The sequence below is a fragment of the Vipera ursinii genome (assembly GCF_947247035.1).
Source record: "Vipera ursinii genome assembly, chromosome: 2".
Lineage (NCBI taxonomy): Eukaryota > Metazoa > Chordata > Lepidosauria > Squamata > Viperidae > Vipera > Vipera ursinii.
In genome coordinates, this window is record NC_139513.1 from 253,663,426 (window position 1) to 253,685,700 (window position 22,275).

A 22,275-nucleotide genomic window follows, 5' to 3' on the forward strand; every position below is an offset into this window, starting at 1 on the left:
AGGCCTGGAAATGCATGCAATTTAACTGTTTTAGCTTTTTCTGTCAGAGAAACAGACTTTTTCATCTGCATATTGATATTGAACCATTACCTTTAAAACTAAATTAAGATGAAAAAATATCACTTTAGAAATCCAGTGCTTTCTCCCTGCTTCCAAGTGAAATAGCAGAATTTGTCTTGAATGATTCCTGGTATTCTAAAATACCTATTAGAAAAAAAATAGAACAAGAATAACAAGGTTTAATATTTCTATTCATGGAATATGAATTGAAAAAGCAAGAATATTGCAAGAAAGAGTAGGTTGGAATGGGCTGATAAATCCTAAAAAAGTAGCCAAATAATGTCCAGAGGAGGACAAGAGAGATGAAATTCTTAACAGTAGCATTTCTCCCATTAGACAATGAAAATATGCCATGTGTTTGGTTGTAAGGACTACTTATTATTTCTAACTATGAACCTAGTATGCGTCCCGAAAACCCAAAGATGCTTTTCAAAAGGCAACTGGACTTTTGGGGATCTTTTCCTTTGAAAATGTTTTGCTTCTCATCCAAGAAGTTTCTTCAGTCTTGAAAAGTTGCTACTGAATCAGCAAAAGTCACATTTTTAAAAAAAGATAATAGAAGTAATAAGCATGCAAAACACTGAATCGTGAAATACCTAATGTCAATTTGGGAAAAGAGAAAACACTGAATATACTTGATTGAGCTGAACTGCTAAAACCTCTCAACCATGTCCTAGAAAAAAAAAAGAGCCAGCTTGGTCTGAGGTGATTATGGCAGCAGGTTAGAAACCAGGAGACTGTGAGTTCTAGTTCTGCCTTACGCATGAGAGCCAGCTGGATGAATTTGGGCCAACCATTATCTCTCAATCTGTGACATCAGATTCATATGACAAGCCAATTGGTCAATTCTTATTGTAACCAATGGATCAAAGCTCAGTTGATTGAAAAAGAAAAAGTGGAAAATGCTAGGAAGAAAAAATACTGGCTGGTTATAATACTCAACAAAGGTATTTGTCACAGTTTGCAATTGTAACACTAGGAAGGGCGTTTCTCAGGTATTTCAGCTATCTGGAAACACTTTCAAATATCACATATCATTTTTGTCATTTAGTATGTATGACTTCACATATTAGAAATATTCAAGTTATTCTTAGAATGCATCTAGAATTTACCTTTGTTCCAGTTTCTGCTGGTGAATGCATGGAATGTAAAAATACTTTGTTTTTTTTACCAAGGGAACCATTGATAAGGTAAAACTATGATGACTCTTACGTATGTTTCTACTTATGACAATGAAACATATATATTTAAATATATGATTCTTTATAGCTTCTTTCCAATAAAACTAATCATATCTTTATAATCCATGAAATTCACTGTATATCCATAAATCTACAGTTGTACAGCCATACTGCAATATCCTTACATTTAGAAATGTGCAAGATATTTCAAAAATGAAACATTTTGAATTTAAAATAGGTTGCCCTGACCTTATTAGAAGTGTTTCAATCCTGTTCTGACTATTCTGGATGCTAGAAATAGTATCAGAACACATCCTTAACGTCAAAACTGAGCTTTTAGAGCTTGAAGTGTTCAGAATTCAAGACATTTCAAACATAATATTGCTTACATTGTTCCAAAGTTGAAGGCTGAGGCTTAAGGCTGAATGAAAAACAGTGGTTTTATGCTGGCCAAAGATCAAAATAAAGATTTTTTATTGTAATGAGCTTGTTTAAGGCCATTTCAGGAGCAATGGTAGAAGAGATAATCAAAGTGAGGAACTTCTTATTTATAGCAAGAAATATAAACCCATCTTTATATTAAATGTATATCAGTACTTAATAGACAGTAGTGTTTTCCTTGAATATCTGCTGTATTTGAACTGTTGCTCAAAATGAGGCAGTCAGCATATTTTTGCACAAAGTATTGTATAATATGTAAATATGTAGCTATCTTGAGATTAAGGAAAACCACATCTTATTTACTAATCAATGCATTTTTGTTTACTTTAAACTACACCATGTTTTATGTTTTTAAAACATTGTATCTATAAATCTTCATGTTTTATAAAGCTGTACTAACTCAATATTTTTATATCCAGTTCTAAAAATGTAACAGCAGTGAGTTAAGTTCCATTATTTTATTTTGAATCCAAGTGATGTCTCAGTCCCATAAAATTAAACTTCTTAATTATTATAGTAGTATGCTGTATGTTATGAGATTATTCCTATTGGAACTGACAGCATGTATCTTTTCATTATTTTTATTTTGCCCATGTAGTAGAAATTAAGATTAGAGTTAGCTGAAATTTATTTATAAGATCTTTGAAAAGTTTTAGAGTTCTCAGATCTTGTCTTTTGTCTATACTATGATAATAATTAATAATAAAGCATTGTTTTTAATATGAATTGTATAATTGTGTAAATTCTGTGGCAGTATCTTATCTAAGATTTATTGTATTTGATAAAGTTTGATGAACTATATATATAATTTATAGCAATTTAAATGTATAAGTGTTTATGGTAAAATGAAAAGGGAAAAATAAAACCAAAAACCAGATAACTGAGACATTTAATACATTTAAATAAAGTTATCAGGCACTAAAACTTTTTTGTTTAGTTTTAAATTTTCAACAGCCATTAAAAGTTAGTAACACAGCAGGTGATTGTATGGGTAAGTGCAAATGTTCTGAAATAAATAGCAGTTGGTGACCTGGAATGTCAGGGCTCTAGACAAGGGTGTGTGTTTGTCAATATATCCTACATGTTTTACAGAGTCCTTGGGGAATACGGGAAGATACAATTTCACCTTTTCTGTGCCAAAACATTTTAATTATATCTTCTTCCAAGTACTGCGGTTCAGTAACCAAGGAGCTGACATTGATGCATGTGTTGATAAAGCTGCAAACATTCAAAATGAGATTAGCAAAGATTTTGAGGAAAGGGTGACAGCTAATTTTGCACACTATTCTGCATCTAATTCAGGTCAGTGTAATGATAGAATATTTTATAACTCTTGTGTCATCCAGAAGGACTTTTATGATGCTTTGGGGTAATGAACATTTGTGGTTTTGAAGAGTATAATTTCAGTACTATTTTTTATACAAATACAAAGATTTTATTGTGGTGCTTCAGGCTATACCCAGAAAGTGGAGGTGGGGAAACTTGATGATGTTCAACATAATTTCTTTATCTGCTTTGCTTGTAATTATTGAATATTGTATGAAGTAATCAAAACATGTAGTGATGCTGTTTATTTCCATCAAAACATCTAAACTATATGAAATTTTAAAAAAATGAAAATGTAGTTTCTTTATGTTACATAGAACATTTCTAAGCACATTCCAGTGTGTTTTGGTTCTATTCTATGCTTTATTTGAAGGCAGCTGACACTCTTCTTTCAGTTTTCTTTTTGTTTGTCAAGTTTTCTTTCTTTTTTATCCACTCACTTCTCCATCTGCTTTCACTTTTGTTTGCTTGGGTCGTCTCTCATCCCAACTTGATAATGAGGAATGTGGTGTGACCCTGACCTCTATCAGCCCATGAATGACCTTCTGACTCCCCTGTGTAACCTTTGACCTTTTCTTTGACAGCTTGATTAATTACCCTGTGTTATGATTTATGAGTAAGTGCTATGTAAAAATAATAGACAACAGGTGGTCCCCTAAAAACTTTTTGTGGCATGTTTTCTTTTCTTGTCTAAGTTGATGAGCTATTTTAAGTTGGAAACTTTGTGGAGCAATATGACGTTTGGCAGTAATATAACATATTTATACACTTGGACACAGAAGTGGAATGCAGGAGACTAAGAGATGTGGTGTAACTGGGATGAAAATATTACAAAGTGTTAGCAGGGTGCAGTTGCCAAAATGCACATTGGGTGAAAATACAAAAAGAAGTCAACTGACATTTTAGGCATTTCGGTCTCAGGTCACGTCTTGAGAAAATTGCTCAAATAATGGAGGGGGCATTTTTCAAGCTGAGCTGCATCTCCAACAGCTATGTTTACTTTTACGCTTCACTAGTGACTTCTGATTGGTTGTCATGACCTCATCCTACTGTTGCATCTAGGTTGTTGCAACAGTGACACATAGGTACCCTTCTCATGAAAAAGATAGGAAATAAAACAGATCGTACATCTTTAAAAACAATGAATAGTCATTCCTATGTCCATTTTAAACATGCATAGATCTAGGTTACTGATCTAAACTCCTAGGATTCCTTTCCCTGCAGAACTAACTTGATCGTGCTTCATATGTTTTAAATAGTTTTTTGTTTTTTAAAAATCAGATTGATAAAGCTCAAGAAAATTATGTGTTACAGATTTTTACTTACAAGCCAGAAAGATGGACACATAGGTCAATATATTCCACTAGGTTCCTGACCTCTCTGATCATATACAGCGTGCTATCCTAGTGGATTAATATGCTGTGCTGAACGCTTTTAGCTCATTATTCATTTCAGCAGACATAAGAGCCTTCTTGTGTTTCCTGAATATATCTCAAATATTTTTGCTGTTGCTGTCTATATTTTATTCTATATGGGTTTTGTATCTTTACACAGTAGTAGAAGATGTTATTAGGATTTTTTTTTCTTTTTGATATCATATTTTACTACCAAGCATGCTCATGAATTTCCTGTTATTTAAGATACAAAAAGTCTTGGTATTATAAGTATTTTTTTGACATTTCTCTAACCTTGCTTGTAATTTAATCATCAAAATTAATCAATATGAATAAATAAGCAGGTGTATAAGATTGGAAATTAAGTCCATCCTTTAAACAGTTTCTGAAATAATTGACAAGAATTTTAATTTGTTAGCAAAAATCCAGTAGATTTTGTAATCATACAGCTATAATTTTATAATTATAATTTATAATTATAATATAATCTTATTGGATAGAGTTTTGGAATGCATGAATGGTATAAAATTGGTTATCCAACTAATAATCGGGACTCAAAATTTATTAAAGACTAACCTTAATAGAGACTAGTTAGATTATTTAATTTTAATGACTAGTTATTTAATTTTACTAGTTTGTGCAGATGAACTTAAAACTTGTTGAATGCTGTATTCTACAGATAGTTGAATGCTTTTTCTACACATCTCTGAAAACATTTAACTAAAAAAATATGAGTAATGTACTATATTGCAGATGTATTTCATTTCAGATATATTTTTCACATTTAATATTTCAATTATGCCATTTATTTTGAAGGCAAATTATTAATTAGTTGATATAGAGTTAAGTAGGCATGCACATCTGAGGAAGCAGATGTTCTAAATCATATCAGTTTGCAAAATGTATATTATTGATTTTAAGGAGTATTTTAACAAACTATAGGTGTGTATGAATGTGACTGCATAAGTCTTTGTTTAAGTTGGTCTCTACATTCTGAATGTATTGATGATGTGCCAAAATTAGTTTCCTATCATTTTGACATTAAAATGGAGCTTATTTTAAAAGTCTTATTAATAAAGAATGCAGGTTAAAATTTAAATACATTCTGATAAATTTTAAAAAATATTTAAATCTTTTTAAGGTGAAAAGAAAACAAAAGGTCATATTGTCAAATGCAAAATTAATTTATGATAATGCTAGGTTGGTCTCACTTTAGCAGCATTGATAGAAGTTAAATTCTATTTCAGCTATATATATTATGTTGTATTTCTACCTCCTTTCATGTATTCAAGTTTTGTCTATTATTCATTATCTATTTTTTTCTATTTTTTCCTCATATTATGTAGGGGAAGTGACTGAAGACAAATGAAGAAAAGAGTATGACATAATGTCAACTTTCTCCTAAGCAAAACAAGTATTATAATGAACTTTTTTAAAAAAATCCATAAAACATATTATATATTCTCCTGGAATATTACTATGTTAATTTTATTTTTACTTTAATAAATACAGTATATTAAAAAGTTTTTAAATCATGTGCTATTTAAACTTAATTGGTAAAAATCCTTTAATTTATTTATGTAGCTGAGATTTTTAAATGGATTCATTTTTCATCTGTTGATGTGTCTGTGAAAAATTGACATTATGTCCTCATAAAATTGGACAAATGAGTCATGTAATTTTCAGTTACATAATCAATAACTTAGACAAATTTTACTTCTTTGATGATTTATGTGTGTCTGTGGTTTTTTTGAGAGTAGCAAAAAATGAACATGGTTTCAGTTTCACTAATATCTGTAAAATAATAACAAATACATGAATTTTACATCTTGCATTGTATAAAACATAACATGAATCAATATAAGGCCTATCTGCAAAGGAAAAAAAAAATTCAAGTCACAAACAAGACCAGCAAACTAAGACACTGAATGCACAATGTACAACTTTTTCTTGGGGGGAGGAAGCAATTACTTAAAACAGTCTCTTCAGAATGTTCTATTATTAGTAATCATGAAGGCAGGAATCTGTTTTTCAATGTATTTATTATATTTTTAAAAATAAAAGTCCCAATCCTGATTTTAATATAAATTTCAATTGAGTTTATTTATATAGAAACTGTAGTATAATATTAATTTAATACATTAATCTTTTCTAAAAACATATAGTGTATAGAGTTCGTGCTGAACAGAAAACTGTAGGGAAAAAAATGACAGGAGGAAAAAATGACAGGAGATCACTTACTCATGGTACAGAATCTAGAAAGCGGCAATTTTCTCTTTGACCTAAGGTGACCTTTTTACCATGTTCCCTTATACCATAGACAGTGAACTGAATGCCTCTAATTCACCCTGCTTAACAGAGTGCAACAGTGTTCTTTAACTTAGTTTTGGTGGGAGGAGAAGGTATAGTAGAAATTTGAGAAGGGCGTGAAAACTTGTACAGGCACAAGGAAGAGTAAGAACTTTCTTCAAATGTGATTTTAATAGCTAGTCGAGTGTGTCCAACTGTAGAAAAGCACCAAGTGACAATCTGTCTACCTGACAGTTATCACAATGCATTACAAGGTTTTTGAATAGCTACACAGATTAGAATAAAGCAACACCAAATAAAGTATCTTTTGTTATTGTCAGAGATTTACTTAGCACTGATCATCTACATAGGTGGACTTCTTTTATTCAAGTGAAGATTTTATTTTAAGTAGATAAAAATTTATTTATTTTTCCTGAAAAGTTATAAAGAAATTTTGAAATAAAGTTGACAACTGTATTTGGTTTATGTGGATTTGACGTCTCTTACTTTCTTTTATGAGGATTATTTTCTTTGATATGAACAAAAATTTCAAACTCTCTCCCAGTATGTTCCTTATTGATTTATAATTTTTATTCTCTGAGAAAAATCTAATATTTTTCCTGTTTCAAGTCTTCTAAGTGCATTTTAATTCCAATAAAATTGCTTATGTCTAAACTTGTAACTAATTCATTGAGCTCAAGAAATAATTACAATTAAAATGGATTCATTGTTATTGCTGCTATAAGTTTTTAATTGAACAAATGTTTAATGGTTTAATCTCTGAAGTTTGCTAAATCCTTTTGCAATCAATAAGCAACCTACATATAACACTTTTTATTAATTAAGCATCAAGTTGGTAATTTTGGAATCCATTGTGGAGGAAGTTGATTCACAATTTTTGATGAACTGCGTAAATCACTGTATGGATTTACAATGTCAGGAACAAGGCAAGCAATTAAACAGAAGTGGTCATTGTAAATTTGGACACAAACATGAAAGAAATGCAACTGCTACTTCCTTTATCAGTGCTATGAAAATCACTTCAGTCAATACATTTGAACCAATAAATCCTTTCCCCCCCTTTCATCTGAAACAGGAAGGCTATGGAGTGATAGTACTGAATCCGAATGAGAACTATATTGAGGTTGAAAAGACAAAAGCTCAAATACAGCCGTCTCCAGATAGCTCAGATGAACCTGCAGAAAAAAAAGAGAGAAAAGATAAAATTCCAAAAGATACAAAGAAGCGACGAGACTTCTATGAGAAGTACCGAAATCCACAAAAAGAAAAGGAAACGATGCAAGTCTATATTAGAGTAAGTTGATCTTACTTGTTTTGTTTTGATATTGAAGAACAGAAACTTTTTTTTACTTATTTGCACTTTTAATATTATGTTTTAAAATGTGTTACTAAAATTTTTTTAAAAAAATTCTTTTAATAATTTATTACCTCTAAAAATGAAAATATATTGGAAAATGTGTTTAATTTCAAAGAGAAGCTTGAAATATCATTCCAAAAATAGTGATGTGGAATATAGTGTATGCAATGGTTTTTTAAGTAGACATGATTATTTAAAAATCTTTTAAAACATAGCTTTGTTTACAAGTGCACAAAGTATTATGGGAATAGGTTTTTGGGAAAATGGAGTAATATAAATCTCTATATTTTAATTTATTTGTCTAGTAAACTAATAACAGTGGACAAAATGCTGATAATCTTATAAGATTATATCATTGACTTGTAATATATTGTTTCCATTTGGGGATGTGTAGAAGGATAAAGATAGTTACTAATATATTAATAAATATTTAAGTTAGAATCATTTAAGAACAAAACAGTGAAGAAATTCTGTCCTTTGGGCTTAATAAATGAACCTTTGCAGTTTGTAATACTAGCTGCATAGGATTGTTGCATCAATGCCACCCAAAGATTTTTAATTATTCAGAGGTACAAATAGTAGTGCTTTATATACGTATGACACATTATATATGTAGAATTTTGTACCATTGGGTAGTTGTTGAACAATGTCAACTGGGAGGAAGGGGGTAACCTTTAAAGTTTTGACATGTGTTAATTATTACACTGGGTGAAGTAATGTATTGAGCAAATATAGCTTAGTAGTTAATTTTACAATGTATATTTTTAAAACTGGAGACAATATTTCTAGGAATGAATGAATGAATGAAGATTGCCCAAGAATATAATATTTGCATTTTAAAATAATTGGAAATGTTTTTCTTTCTTCTATTTTTGACAAATACATTACATAATAAATTATTATTATGTAAATAAATAAGTCAATTCCACTCTTAGAAAAGCTTTCTTTTTTGAAGGGACCATTGGGGTTTTTGTAAATTTGCCAGAAACAAATTTCTATAGTATTAGGCCCTGCAGAAAATTGGTGATATATTTAGCAGATATTAAACAATTGCTAATTTCTGCCAATTCCTACTATTGGTAGATAAACATCAGCCTGAGAGTTGGGCATATCCCGCAAACCTTCTGGCATAATAGTTAGAAAAAGGCAAAGAAAAATAACGAATGTTAGTTACTATATGTATATATGACAAAGCAGCTCAAAGACTAGTCTCGTGTGAGAAAAATCTGCTTTCTAAGTGTAGACACTTAGCAGCTTTCGTGTTCATTATTCAGAATTCCATATTAATAAAATTTCATGATCATATTTACAGCCATTACACTAAAGTACTGAAGTATCTAGCAAGACTTTTTCTGTGAAAAGAGTATAAATAACAGATAATGTATACCTTCTAAAGCATTAAGAGCAAAGCTTGAAAGAGCAAAGTACAGTACTTATTGTTTCAAGCTGCAACTTTTTTGTAACGATGGCATAATGTACTTTGCCAATGTACTTATACTACAACTTGTTGAAGAGATTGATTTGGTCCCTGCAATAAACTTCATCTGACCCATTATGGTAGAAAAAAATTCCTTATATATTCTGTGCTAAAATAGTTTTTGTTTGAAATATCTGCCAGCTGCGCTTAGTAGTCAAAGAAAAAGTTATTTTTCATAAAATTCTACATTAGTGAGGCAAACACGTACTTCAGATATTTTCTATACAAGAAAAATATTTCACGTGTGATGTTTTAACTTAGACATTATGCATGTAATATATTCATATTCATTCCTGTTCTTATGGATACATTGCTTTATTCAGACCACAAGAGGTTGCTGCTGCACATTTTGGAGAACATCTCTCCCATTCACATAGAACCCAAGCTAGTAAATACTTAATTTTTTATTCATTGCTGAACATGAGGGAATGTGAAGATTTGCTTAGATTAAAATTTTGTGCTCATTTTCTCTTTTTTGAAGAGATTACTTCTGAGGCAAATAGAATATTTCTAACCCCCCCTCTCAAAAATACTATAAAAAAAGGTCAACCAGCATAAAAACCTATAGCTCAAGGATCAGCCACATGTTTCTTTGTACTCTAACCATTGTGTTTTAATATAACTTTTTATTCTCAAAATACTACATAGCATGAATTTTCTTCTTCCTCCTACTATATTTCTTGTGCCCTCAAAATCTGCCTTGGAGGTTCTTTAGAAACTGCAGTGTCCACTGATAGTACATTAGAATGTATAGGAAAAAATTCATCAAATTATTAAACCATTGAATGATGCTATTTAATTTTTATTTTGAGTTCTATCACAGGAATTATTTAAAAAGACTGCATTGTTCAGGCATTTATAAATGTAAAATAATTTTAGGCACAAACTTTCACAGAACATTAGAAAGGCATATGGACAGCTAGTAATATGGCCCCACAAGATTGTAAACTTTTAATATTATTATGCACGTTTATATACATTGTCTATATTTTATATTTTATATGCGGCCCAAGACAGTTCTTCACTCCATGTGACCCAGGCAAGCCAAAAGGTTGGATATGCCTGATATAAGACTTGGAAAAGGACTTAAAGTTGTTTAGTTTAATCTTATGCTCAGTGAAGAATCCATTAAATCATTCCCAATAGATAGCCATCTAGCTTGTTTATAGCTATCTCCAACAAGTAAAAATCCACCACTGTTCTAGGAACTGTTCCACTGCTTATTAGCTCTTACTCTCAGGAAATTCTTCCTATTATTTCAAACCATTTGATCCTTGTCCTGTTGCATTTTTACACAGTATAGAGCTATCCCTTGAACCCTTTTCATTATCTTTAGATTGCTCTCATATCTGTTTTTAACCAGCTCTTTTGCAAGCTGTCCAGATCCATTAATCATTCCTTCAAAGCTTGGTTTTAAATACCTTATTCTGGTATTAATCCTCTGAACATTGTTCCCTACTTCCCTACTAAAGTGTTGTACCTGGGATCTACCACATTATTATAAATCCAAAATCCATCATATGATCATAAGTCCTAACCAGCACAGAGTAATTATTTTCCATGATTTAGATTCATGTTAGCATTTAGGCAGCTGAAGATGTTATAGACATTCTAATTGCTGCCTTATACCCTATATCTTCAGCTTAGTCCACTAGTATTCTTCTGATGTGCACTACCATCAAGCCAGTTCTCAACATCTTTGCACCAATACATTTGACCTGTGATTGCTAATGATCCAACTTACAAGCCTTTTGAACTATGTATATATTGTCTGGGTTGTTATCCAATTTCTGTAGTTTAATGTCTTCTGCGGATTTGATGCCTTTCCCCTCCAGTTTGTATAAAAACATTGAATAATCCTTGGCCAAGGATGGTAGCTTGATCCTTCCCTCCAGGACAATGCAGGAGTACTTAAGAACATGCTTGGTATGGTTGTTCAAGCAGTAGCAAATTTCCTGGATGACAGTACCACCCACAAATATGCATTTTTTCCACAAGAGTATTGTGAGTAGCCTTGCCAAATTCTTTAATGAAATCAAGACTTATTACATCCATAGCATTCCCTTAGTCTACCAAATGAGTCAATTTTCTAATGGAAAAAAATAAACTAGTTTGGCATAATGTGCTCTTGACAAACCAAAGCTAATTCCTAGAACAATAGCATTCTTTTCAAAATTGTTGTAGATACATCTTAAATGTGACATTAAAACAAACACATTTATAGAGAATAGGATTGTGCAACATATTCAGAGAAAACAGTTCTGAAAGCATGTTAGCACACACAAAAAACTTCTTCAAAGCATTAAATGAGCTGCATTATTGGAAGACTGCTTAAAAATGAGCTTTAAACATGTACTGAATATAAACTAGAAGAGAAAAATTAAATTAAATTAAGGAAACTGATAAAAAGTTATTATAGGGATTAATTTGAGAAACGGAATTTTGCAAGACAGACAGGTAATAACTTCAGGAAGAAAAAAACCTGAGAAAGGTGAAATAAAGAAGTGCCAAAATTAAACTGTAGTGGGTATTAGGAAGAATTGCAACTTCATTATAAAAATATATATCTACTGTATAAGCAGCTTATTTCTAGATGTAGTAAAGATTTGCATCTAGCCACACTGTTGTGTGTTGGAGACCTATAAGCTGAATATAAGCCTAGAGCCTAGCCAACCCATGCCATACCAAGCATCCAGAAAATTCTGCTGAGAATTTGCCAACAAGCTTGGCAGTTATTCACTTTTATTTCCTACTTGCTGGTTATATGCTTGATCAGGAATTAAATAGTAGTTTTAAAGTGAACAAAATAAATGTCCTTTATCTTTATATATTGATAAATGAAATACTGATTAGTGTAAAACAGGGGTATCAAACAGGGGTATCAAAGCTGTGCCCCCACCCCATTGCCGGCAATGGCAAAACTGTCCCGATACGTTGTGAGACGTCACGTGACATCGCGAGTTTGACATGTCTGGTGTAAAAGAATTGGGTGTGAGAAGTCAAGAGAAATCAGTTTGTAAACTGAAGGTGACAGTAGGTAGAATGATAACAAAAACCTGTAACATGAAAAGGTTGCATCTCAGAAGTCCATAATACTTCTTATATTGTTGGGTAAAGTTAGATTTTGCTTAGCGCGGCAACATAATATTTTGTTCCATATCTGTAGAGAGGTTCCTTTGTATATCACATTCACACAATATCTCAATGTGACTATTTCATTTAATTAGCCTGATATATATTGTTTATTTATTGACAATTGAAGGTGGAGGCTATGGCCAACCGGGCCTTTGTTCAGCTTTGACTGCTGTCAATTACAAGACTTTGGGGACCAGGAATAATTCATGTCCTTTCCAACTCACAAATAGACTATTGTAGCAAAGTCTATATGGGGTTGCCTTTGAAGACAACTCAGAAGGTGGACCAAAAGCAGTATTATATTAAGTCATAAACTGCTAGTTGTCTACATACTACTAAAACTCACCTATTTTAAATATAATTTTTAACTGGGTAAAATTTTTAAATTTTTGAATCAAGCTACCTCAAGTGGGCTAGCTTACAGAATGCATCTAAAATCCAGAATTCATGATTTCTGTGGAATTTAAATTTGACAAATTTTATAAAACATTTTATGACACAATACTGAATCTCATAAAACATTTCCTGTGGTCAGCTCCTGATTTTTACCTGTGTTATATATCGCTCAATATGGGCCATCTCAAGGCAGATACTTTTTTGAATATCTCCCCAAATTTTTAAGACATTTTCCAGTGAAGGCAGTACATTAGAATCTCTGACATTGTTGAAGGCATCAAGGAACCTGATGAAGAAATGTCTCTAAAAAATCACCCAACAGACCACGAGTTCTCCCTAACTTTCTGAATTTTTAAGAAAGTGTATAAGGCTCTATTTTTCCACAGTAAGGTTGCTAATGGTGTAAGGGATCATAGATATTATGAAATCTGTTCATACCTACTTACCTACCTACCTACCTACCTACCTGATTTACATGACCGCCCATCTCACATGAATGTCTCTGGGTAGCTAAGAGTATTAAAAAATATAAACAAATATAAAAAGAATAACCAATAGCAGCCAAAAGTTTGAAAAGCGAACAAGTAGACAGGATAACCAAAAAATGGGCATGGTCCTATATCTGGGGTCCCACATTCAAACATAAAGCCACATCTTCAGTGTCTTAGTAAACACCAATAGGGATAGGGCCAATCTAATCTCTGGTGGGGATGATATTACCGTATTTTCCGGTGTATAAGACGACTTTTTAACCCATGAAAATCGTCTCAAATCGTCTTATACGCCGGGTCGTCTTATACGCCGGAAAATACTATTCACATCTCTGATCTGCAGTCCCCGGCAACACGCTCCGAAGCCGCCTCACAGCCAGCATGTCGCCAAACTTCCCAGCCCACACCGTGTCTAGGCACTGCAGCCCGGATGGGTCCGGTCCTGGTCCGGTCCCGGTCAAGGACGCCGCGGAGCCCGCTGGCACCGGACGAGACCTGGCAGAGTTGTCCTGTGCATGCGCGCGCTGGCCAGCTGCCAGGAGATCTCCATGGTGGCATCAGACGGTCAGAAGAAGCAGCCGACATGCGGAAGGCAGGCTCACGACGAGTCGAGGTGGGCCTGCGTCTGTGGCATGCAGGGATGGCGGGGGTGGCTCCCGTAGCGAGGGAGGCGCGTCCATGGGGAGATGGGTGAGGCCCATGCGGCGTGCTGCGAAGAGGGGCCCCGTTGAATGTTGCGCCCTTAGGCCGCGACAGACAGTAGGAAGGGAGCACCTTTGCTCCTGCCGAGGCACCGCCTGACCCGCGCCGACTGGAAGAATCGCTTGCCTGGTCACAGAGTGCGGAACAGCGGTACTTGGCGCCCCTCTTGCCCGCAGACCATGCAGCGGCCCTCGCCAGCCGGCCTCGGCATGGCCGCCCCAAGCCCGGCTCTCTAGCGGCCAACCGTCTCCTGGGCGGGGCTTGGCTCCAGACGCGGCGGCTACTCCGTCTGCAAATGCTATCTCAAAGCCGAATCGCGCTTGGCCGTGCAGGCTGCCAAAAGGCGGGGACTCAGAGTTCCCGCGGTGGTTGCAGCTTCTGGCGTGCTGTTTGCAGAGTCTTGCCTGGAAGAGCGCGTGGCTTTGCACCATTTGCATCAGACGGGGCTGAATCTGAATTGGGCTTGTGTCAGACACTTGGCAACTGGCATATAAGTATTTTCCGGCGTATAAGACGAAAAATCTTGAAAATCTTCTCAAAAGTCAGGGGTCGTCTTATACGCCGGAAAATACGGTACATAGGTCTGGTGCCACAACAGAAAAGGCTCTCTACTTGGGTCCTGCCAGCCGACATTTTTTTAGCTGACTGAATCTAAAGCATAGCCCCTCCAGACCAGAAGGGATGGGTAAATTCAATTATTTTACTGTAAAAAGGTAAAGGTTTCCACTTTCCAGTCATTTCTGACTCTAGGTGGTTGGTGTTCATCTCTGTTTCTTAGCCAAGGGAGCCAGACATTTCCATGGTCATGTGGCCAGCATGACTATATGCCAAGGCATATGAATGCTGTTACCTTCCCATTTGCATGCTTTCGAACTGCTAGGTGGGGAAGAGCTGTGACAAGTAAGAGGAGATCACCCCGTTGCGCGGCGCTCAGGTTTCATACTCAGGCTGTCAGCTTTCCAGATGAAAAGCTCAGCATCTTTAACCACTGAGCCATCACACCCTCTTATTTTACTGTAGCTGCCTTGAATACCTGATGATATATAAAATATTTGTTTATTTGTATCCTTTCTTCATTTGTTAGATTTCTGTCCATATTTCCTCTACTGTCAAAATTGCACTTCCTCTATCAATTTTTCTCCTCAAAAATAATCTGAGAGTACCTGGCCCAAAGTAATAGTAGTAGTAGTAGTAGTAGTAATAGTAATAGTAAAAGTTGGAAGGGAGCTTAGAGGTCATCTAGTCCAACCCCCTGCTCAGGCAGGAAACCCTATACCATTTCAGACAAATGGCTGTCCAGTCTCTTCTTAAAAACTTCCAGTGTTGGAGCATTCACCGCTTCTGGAGGTAGGTTGTTCCACTGGTTAATTGTTCTGTCAGGAAGTTTCTCCTTAGTTCTAGGTTGCTTCTCTCCTTAATTAGTTTCCATCCGTTGCTTCTTGTCCTGCCTTTGGGCACTTTGGAGAATAGCTTGACTCCCTCTTCTTTGTGGCAGCCCCTGAGATATTGGGACACTGTTATCATGTCCCCTCTCGCTCTACTACCCTGGCATCTCTCACTTTTTGTAATTACTTTAAGAAGACAATATGGATTTTAATCCTGTGAGAGCACTTAAACCAAAGATGGCTTATCATATTGGAAATAAATAGAAACCTGCCACTCAGAGTTTCCTATTTCCCTGTTTTCTGTCAAGCTAAGAAGTCTGTGGCTTCATTTTTGGCTAACTTGCAGATATTTACATCTTTATATTTGCTTGGAGGCTTTTTCTCAGCTCTTTAAATTGCATTGCTTTTTAAGTGTACAAAGAATAATACTCCATCAAACCATGAAATCTCTTAGGAAAACTTTTAATCCTCTTTTTCCTGTTTTCATTTAAATTGACCACTTAAATTGTTGTTCATAGTCACTGCATTACTTTAGTTGACCCTCTTCGTATAGCTTTTTTACATATGTGATAATGAATTTTGTTTTCATTTAAAACAATCTAGTTGAGATTCATCGCGTTATATTTCCCCCAGGGTTACTGAAAGAACACAAGTTACAGCAGTTAAATTTAGCTCTTTGGAGGCAGATATCTATCAATGGATACTGATCCATTGGCTATTGCAAAATAACTGCCTCCCAGCTGATGACATCTAAATGTACCGAAATACAATTCCTGCAATCCCCAACCTAAAATTATTTGCAAAATCCCTATTTCCTTGGAACACTGTAAGTTGTAGCTCAGCACACCAGGTTCTTAAAGAATGACAAATAAAAATTCTGATATTTACCAACTGAAATTCTGAATAAATAAGCTTATTTATAATAAATAAGTTTCATGTTAATAAATAATTCCATTACCTACACATTTATTTAATGTTTTCTGTACATTTTATCTGTATGTCTTTGGGTTTTAAATACTTTGATGAATGGCCTAGGGTCTTTTGAAAATGTGCACTGTTTTTTGACTGTAATATGCATTTGTGCCTACAACAGAATTTCCCTGTTTAGTTTTACTGAAATTCATTTCAGAACTGTTAAAATATATAATTCCATTACACTTCCCCAATAGATGGCACTGGTGGAATAAAATTACACCATAACTCAATTAAGATTCTAGCTTAAACACATTCAGAATAGTAGTAAAATATATTTTTCATGTTCTAAATATTTTTAATATTTTGCGTTTTAATATTGTGTTTTAATATTATTTTTCATTAAATATTGCAAATAAACTAATCAAAAAGTGTGGGCTATATTTAGAATTTGTGTGTAGTGATTTGCTATCCAACCATTGGAATAGTGATCATTTAATAATAGGAAATGTAGAATTTGCTTCATTGGAGGAGCATGTTTGAGCTACAGTATATCATTACTAATTTAATTTAGAATGGCAAAAATGTCCCCTACTTAGCAGCATTTTATATTGAAGTTTAACAAACCACTGTACCAATTAAATAAAAGATATAAAACTTCCCCAGTTTTAAGAAGTCTTGTATTAAATGACAACTGTTAAGTTGATATATATCTACATGTATCACATTTTTTTTTATTTCCAGTGGTCTTTCTAAGGGAGTCTCTATCATCTCTTTGTGCTACCAACTCTTGAGGTTAATAAATATAGAGAATTGTCCATCTCTGCTTGATCTCTGTTTTTCAGATTAGACTTGGAAGGGACCTTGGACATCTTTTAGTTTTAACTTCCTGCTCAGGCAGAAACTGTATACCATTTCAGACAAATGGTTGGTTGTCCAATCTCTTCTTGAAAACCTCCAGTGTTGGAGTACCCACAGCTTCTGGATATAAGTCGTTCCACTGATTAATTGTTCTGTCAGGAAATTCCTCCTCAGTTCTAAGTTGGATCTTTCCTTGATTAGTTTCCATTCATTGCTTCTTGTCCTGCCTTCAGATGCTTTGGAGAATAGCTTGACTCCTTCTTCCCTATGGCAGCCCCTTAGATATTGGAAGACTGCTATCATGTCACTCCTAGTCCTTTTTTTCATTAAACTAGACACATACATAAACAATTTCCACATCTGTTCTTCAGTCACAAAATTGCTTATATCTTGCTTTTACTCTTTTTTTTACTTTTTCCTCAGTTTTCATCTTCTTTGGGGGTGAGGCTTGAATTTATTTTTAACCTGGCTATTTTATCAAATTAACAAATGCCAGCCACACACTAATTTGATTTTCAACCAATTGTTCCTCAGTGGTTAGTACTTTATTTGTCATGGTTTGAGATGTATTCCAGAATATTTTCATGACAAATTTTACTAGATTACCTGGAATTTGAGAATCATGCAGTAAGTTTTGAAGTTATATAGAAACAGTTTACCAGCAGCAAAACAGATATCTATGAAGGGTTTCGTGGCACCCAAGCAGGAAAGACTACATGACAATCCTGATAATCATGAATTTTGGTGTTTTTGGTTTTGGTGGGTTTTTGGTTTTGTTTCGTTTTTTGATTGGCAACTTGTTAAGCAATGTGGTTGCTAAGTGAAAGCACTGCAGTGCTTATGATCTTACTTCAGCTTTGCTTTACTTTTCAGACCTGTGAAGGTCATAAGTATAATATTGATCACAGTTACTTTTTCATCTCTTTCACATCACATTCTTTTAACAAAAATCAATGGAAACAAGGCTACATTCTGGATTTGACCTTCATCAATAATAGTTCTTCATCACCAAACAGCAAGATATTCTTAGATTCAGTTGACACCCCTAACATCATTCTATTGCTGTTTATGCCACAATGACATTAAAGATAATACCTTCTTGATATTGGTTCAGTTTCAAGAAAAGGCAGATTTTCATGGATCATCTTGGCAGAGTTCCGGATGGACATAAAAATAAATCCAGAGAACTATGAAATTGTTGTAAAACCTGTAAAGGTTCTACCTGGAGAACTTATGAAAATCTGGTATATTTTAAAAGATCCTGGATTATATACTTCGTTAGGACTACATTTAGACATTGAGAAATACCTATGCTCACAACACAGCGAATTCTATGGTTCTTCCTTTGCCATGTATGGTGCAAAATATGCATACAGGTAGTCTTCAATTTATGGCCATAATGAAGTCTTCCTATTATAGTCATAAGTTATGATAACCTTAAAGTGGGTCACCTACATGACCAACCTGAATTTACAATCTCTTTTTTGCAGTGGTCATCAAATGAATGCTGCAGTTGTAAAGCAAACGCCTTGTTCACTATGGGCCATTTTCCCCCCCAAAAATAGAAGTAAATGCTAGTTTTCAGTAAAAATGTTGCAAAACACAGTCACATGACTGCTGGACATTGCAAACAGTCATAAATATGGGCTGGTTATTAAGCACTGAACATATTATTTGAGTATGGAGAGTGGGGTGGCCATCAGAACTTTGGAACTGGGTTGTAAGTATCCATGGTGGTTCTGTCCTAATTTTGAACATTCACTAAGTAACTAATGGTAAGTTTAGGATTACCCGTATCAAGTTTGAGAATTCTACTCATATAAGAAAAACTGACCAGTTCTTGAACAACAGCTGCAGAATGTAATTTACCATTGTGTCAGTTTTGTAATCTGGATATCCCTGCTTTCTGCAAGTTCTATTCTAAATTTGAGATTGATTTAAGATAGCAATTCTGTCTTGTTTCAGCCTCCAATACAGCAATTTTTCGTTTTAGCAGAAAAAAAATTACCCCAGTTAGCAGAAAGGGAAAGGTTTGAAGGAATCTGCTTGTTTCTGCTTGAAACCAAAGATACTCTATCTGAGAAATAGGTGTCAATCTGGTGAATGTCAAGAAACATGCTGCACTTGCATACATTGGCATTATTGAGGATGGGGAAAATGCTTCACCAAATAATCCCATTACTTTGATTTCTGCAAAGCCAGCAAAGCAATACAAATTGATGATCTTTTTCCAAGCAAACCTACTGATAGGGAAGTAGGAAACAAGGGGATAAAATAAATTAACCTGCCCAATATTAAGGTAGATCTCCTTCATTCCTCAAGGGGTATAAAGGTAAAGGTTCCCCCGCACATGCGTGCTAGTCATTTCCAACTCTAGGGGCCTGTGCTCATCTCTGTTTCAAAGCCGAAGAGCCAGCGCTTGTCTGAGGATGTCTCCGTGGTCATTTGGCCGGCATGACTAGACGCCAAAGGCGCACGGAACGCTGTTACCTTCCCACTGTAGTGGTCCCTATTTTTCTACTTGCATTTCTACGTGCTTTCAAACTGCTAGGTTGGCAGAAGCTGGGACAAGTAACAGGCGCTCACTCTGTTACGCGGCACTCGGGATTCAACCCGCTAAACTGCCGACCTTCTGTTCGACAAGCTCAGCGTCCTAACCCACTGAGCCACCGCGTTCCTCAAGGGGTAGCATCTGTGATTGATCTCTCAGACTAATATTGTACAACTCAGTGTAGTACATCCATGTGGTAGGGTGGAACTTTAAAAAAATCATATCCAGATTTGATAGTCACCTATTTAAGGAAACTTGGTGAACCATAGGTATGGAATTTAATGGCTTTGCTTCATATGTCTAAATGTTTCAGCTAATATTAAGGACTATGCTACCAAATATTGTTTCTGTTGTTTATTGCTACAGGATACAAATTGATGTGGTTGAACTTTTCCAAAGTTGTGATGGAAATAGTTACAGATGATAAATAGTTATGGACTATTGCTTATCAATGTGTACTTTCTTCCAGAGAAACTACAAGCTCCTACAAAATAAATAAATCTCACTATGGAAAAAATATATTATTTATTTTGAAATTATATTCTCAGAGTCTGAGCATATATTGTGTGCAAGAAATTTAATGCTAGAATGGAAGTGAATGATTCTGCCTTATTTGGAACCTTCTTTCACAATCCATCTGATCTAGCCTGCCAAACTCATTACATCCCTGCCAAATGCATTATATGTGACTGTGCTGGCTTGTGTTTAGTCCAGTCGGTGAGTCAGTTGGATATTTTTGTCCTTCATAGTAATTAATTACTTTAATGTGTCATTCATTATGGGTGGGCTAAAGAGCCACTGTTATGGACTATATAATTTTCTCTCAAAGCCTACTTAATCTGATTGGTGGGTGACTAATCCCACTGTGACTACATTTTAATGGTGTTATCACTGAAATCTTTTGCCAAAAATTTAAAACAAGCTATGTTTTAACCAGATTTCTCAGGAGCAAAGAGGCTGTTTAATACAAAATCATCCCCTGGAATGAGCAAGCAGATTTTGGATCCTCTGGTTTCAAAAAATATTCTACATATATTGTGGTTTTGTATTGTGATACTGTCTGCTAAACCCAGTCCCTCTGGTTATGGAACAAATCAAAAGCTAGCATAATTATTATAGATATCTTTTCCTAAAATTAATTTAAGTAGAATTCAGTGGGATTAGCTCTTATGTAGATATGTTTAGGACTTCTCCTTTCATTAAATTTTTGTTTTATGCACAGTGGTACCAATAAGTCTTTATTCTATACACATCAAAAATTCAATTAAATTAATTTCATCTTTTGCATGAAACCTAAAGCAGGAATCACTCCAGGCCAGGGATAGCCATTTTGTAAATATACAACTCCTGTATTCAGCTTCAGTATCAGAAGGTATTATGCCAAATATCTATTAATTTAGAAAGTTGGGGGTTTAAACTAAGCCTATAAAAGTCTGTTACATTTTCTCACTACTATGAGTCAGCAATCAGCTGTTGTGGCTTCATTTTTGTAAAGTAGTTGAGCCATGACAAGTTTTGCTGAAGAATCAAGCGAAGCCATGAAGAGTCAAGAGTTTGTGATATACTATTGAATCTGACAGTTGTACAATGCACAATTCAATCTGTGATTGCAAGGGAATAGATATTTAGAAGAAGACAACTTCTGACGTTATTTAATGCCTTAAAATTATATGTATTAGTAGATCAGCTCATCAGAAAATTTGCAAGCATAAAGGCTGATGCAGTTCTGCATGTTTTCCTCTGAGATTAGTATATAATTAAGGGTTTTCAATTTTTTACCGATTGCAGAACCTGTCACTTAAAAAAAAATACTGGAACCCCCAATCAAGAGGCAAAGTACTAGTGATAAAAAAATGGTAATAAAACAACAAAACATTACAAAAACTTGTACCGTAGTTTCCGGCGTATAAGACGACTTTAACCCATGAAAATCTTCTCAAAAGTCAGGGGTCGTCTTATACGCCGGGTGCTGAAACTTTAGGGACAGGGCTGGCTGGAAAACCTGGAGCGGATCTCCCATTTAGTCTGCGCAGGGAAAGTGGGACCAATTGGAGAAGAAGCTGCAGTCTGTGATTTTTTACAGGCTGGGGTCTGGGCGTCTTTCCTTCTAAAGTTGAAGAGCAGCTGTAGTCTATCCCAACTTGAAAGGCAGGTGGGGAATGCAGCAGTCAGAGCAGCTGCTTAGCTCTAAGGACACATTTGACTCAGGAACTGGGCAGGCTGACTGGAAAACCTGGAGCGGATCTCCCATTTGGTCTTTTTTTTTAAATCCCATTTATATCCCGCCCTTCTCCGA

General features: G+C 34.7%; 1 protein-coding gene across 11 annotated transcripts in view; it reads left to right on the forward strand.

The window, feature by feature from the left end:
* ARB2A (ARB2 cotranscriptional regulator A) overlaps positions 1 to 22,275 on the forward strand; it is a 229,572-nt gene that overhangs the window by 83,967 nt on the left and 123,330 nt on the right. For all 11 annotated transcript variants that reach the window (XR_014491445.1, XR_014491446.1, XM_083354575.1 and 8 more), the window contains one exon: positions 7,788 to 8,006. Coding sequence is in view for 9 of the 11 variants with exons in the window: in XM_083354575.1 (XP_083210701.1) it covers positions 7,788 to 8,006 (219 nt within the window). In the remaining 2 variants the exon portion in view is untranslated. The remainder of the gene's footprint in view (positions 1 to 7,787; positions 8,007 to 22,275) is intronic.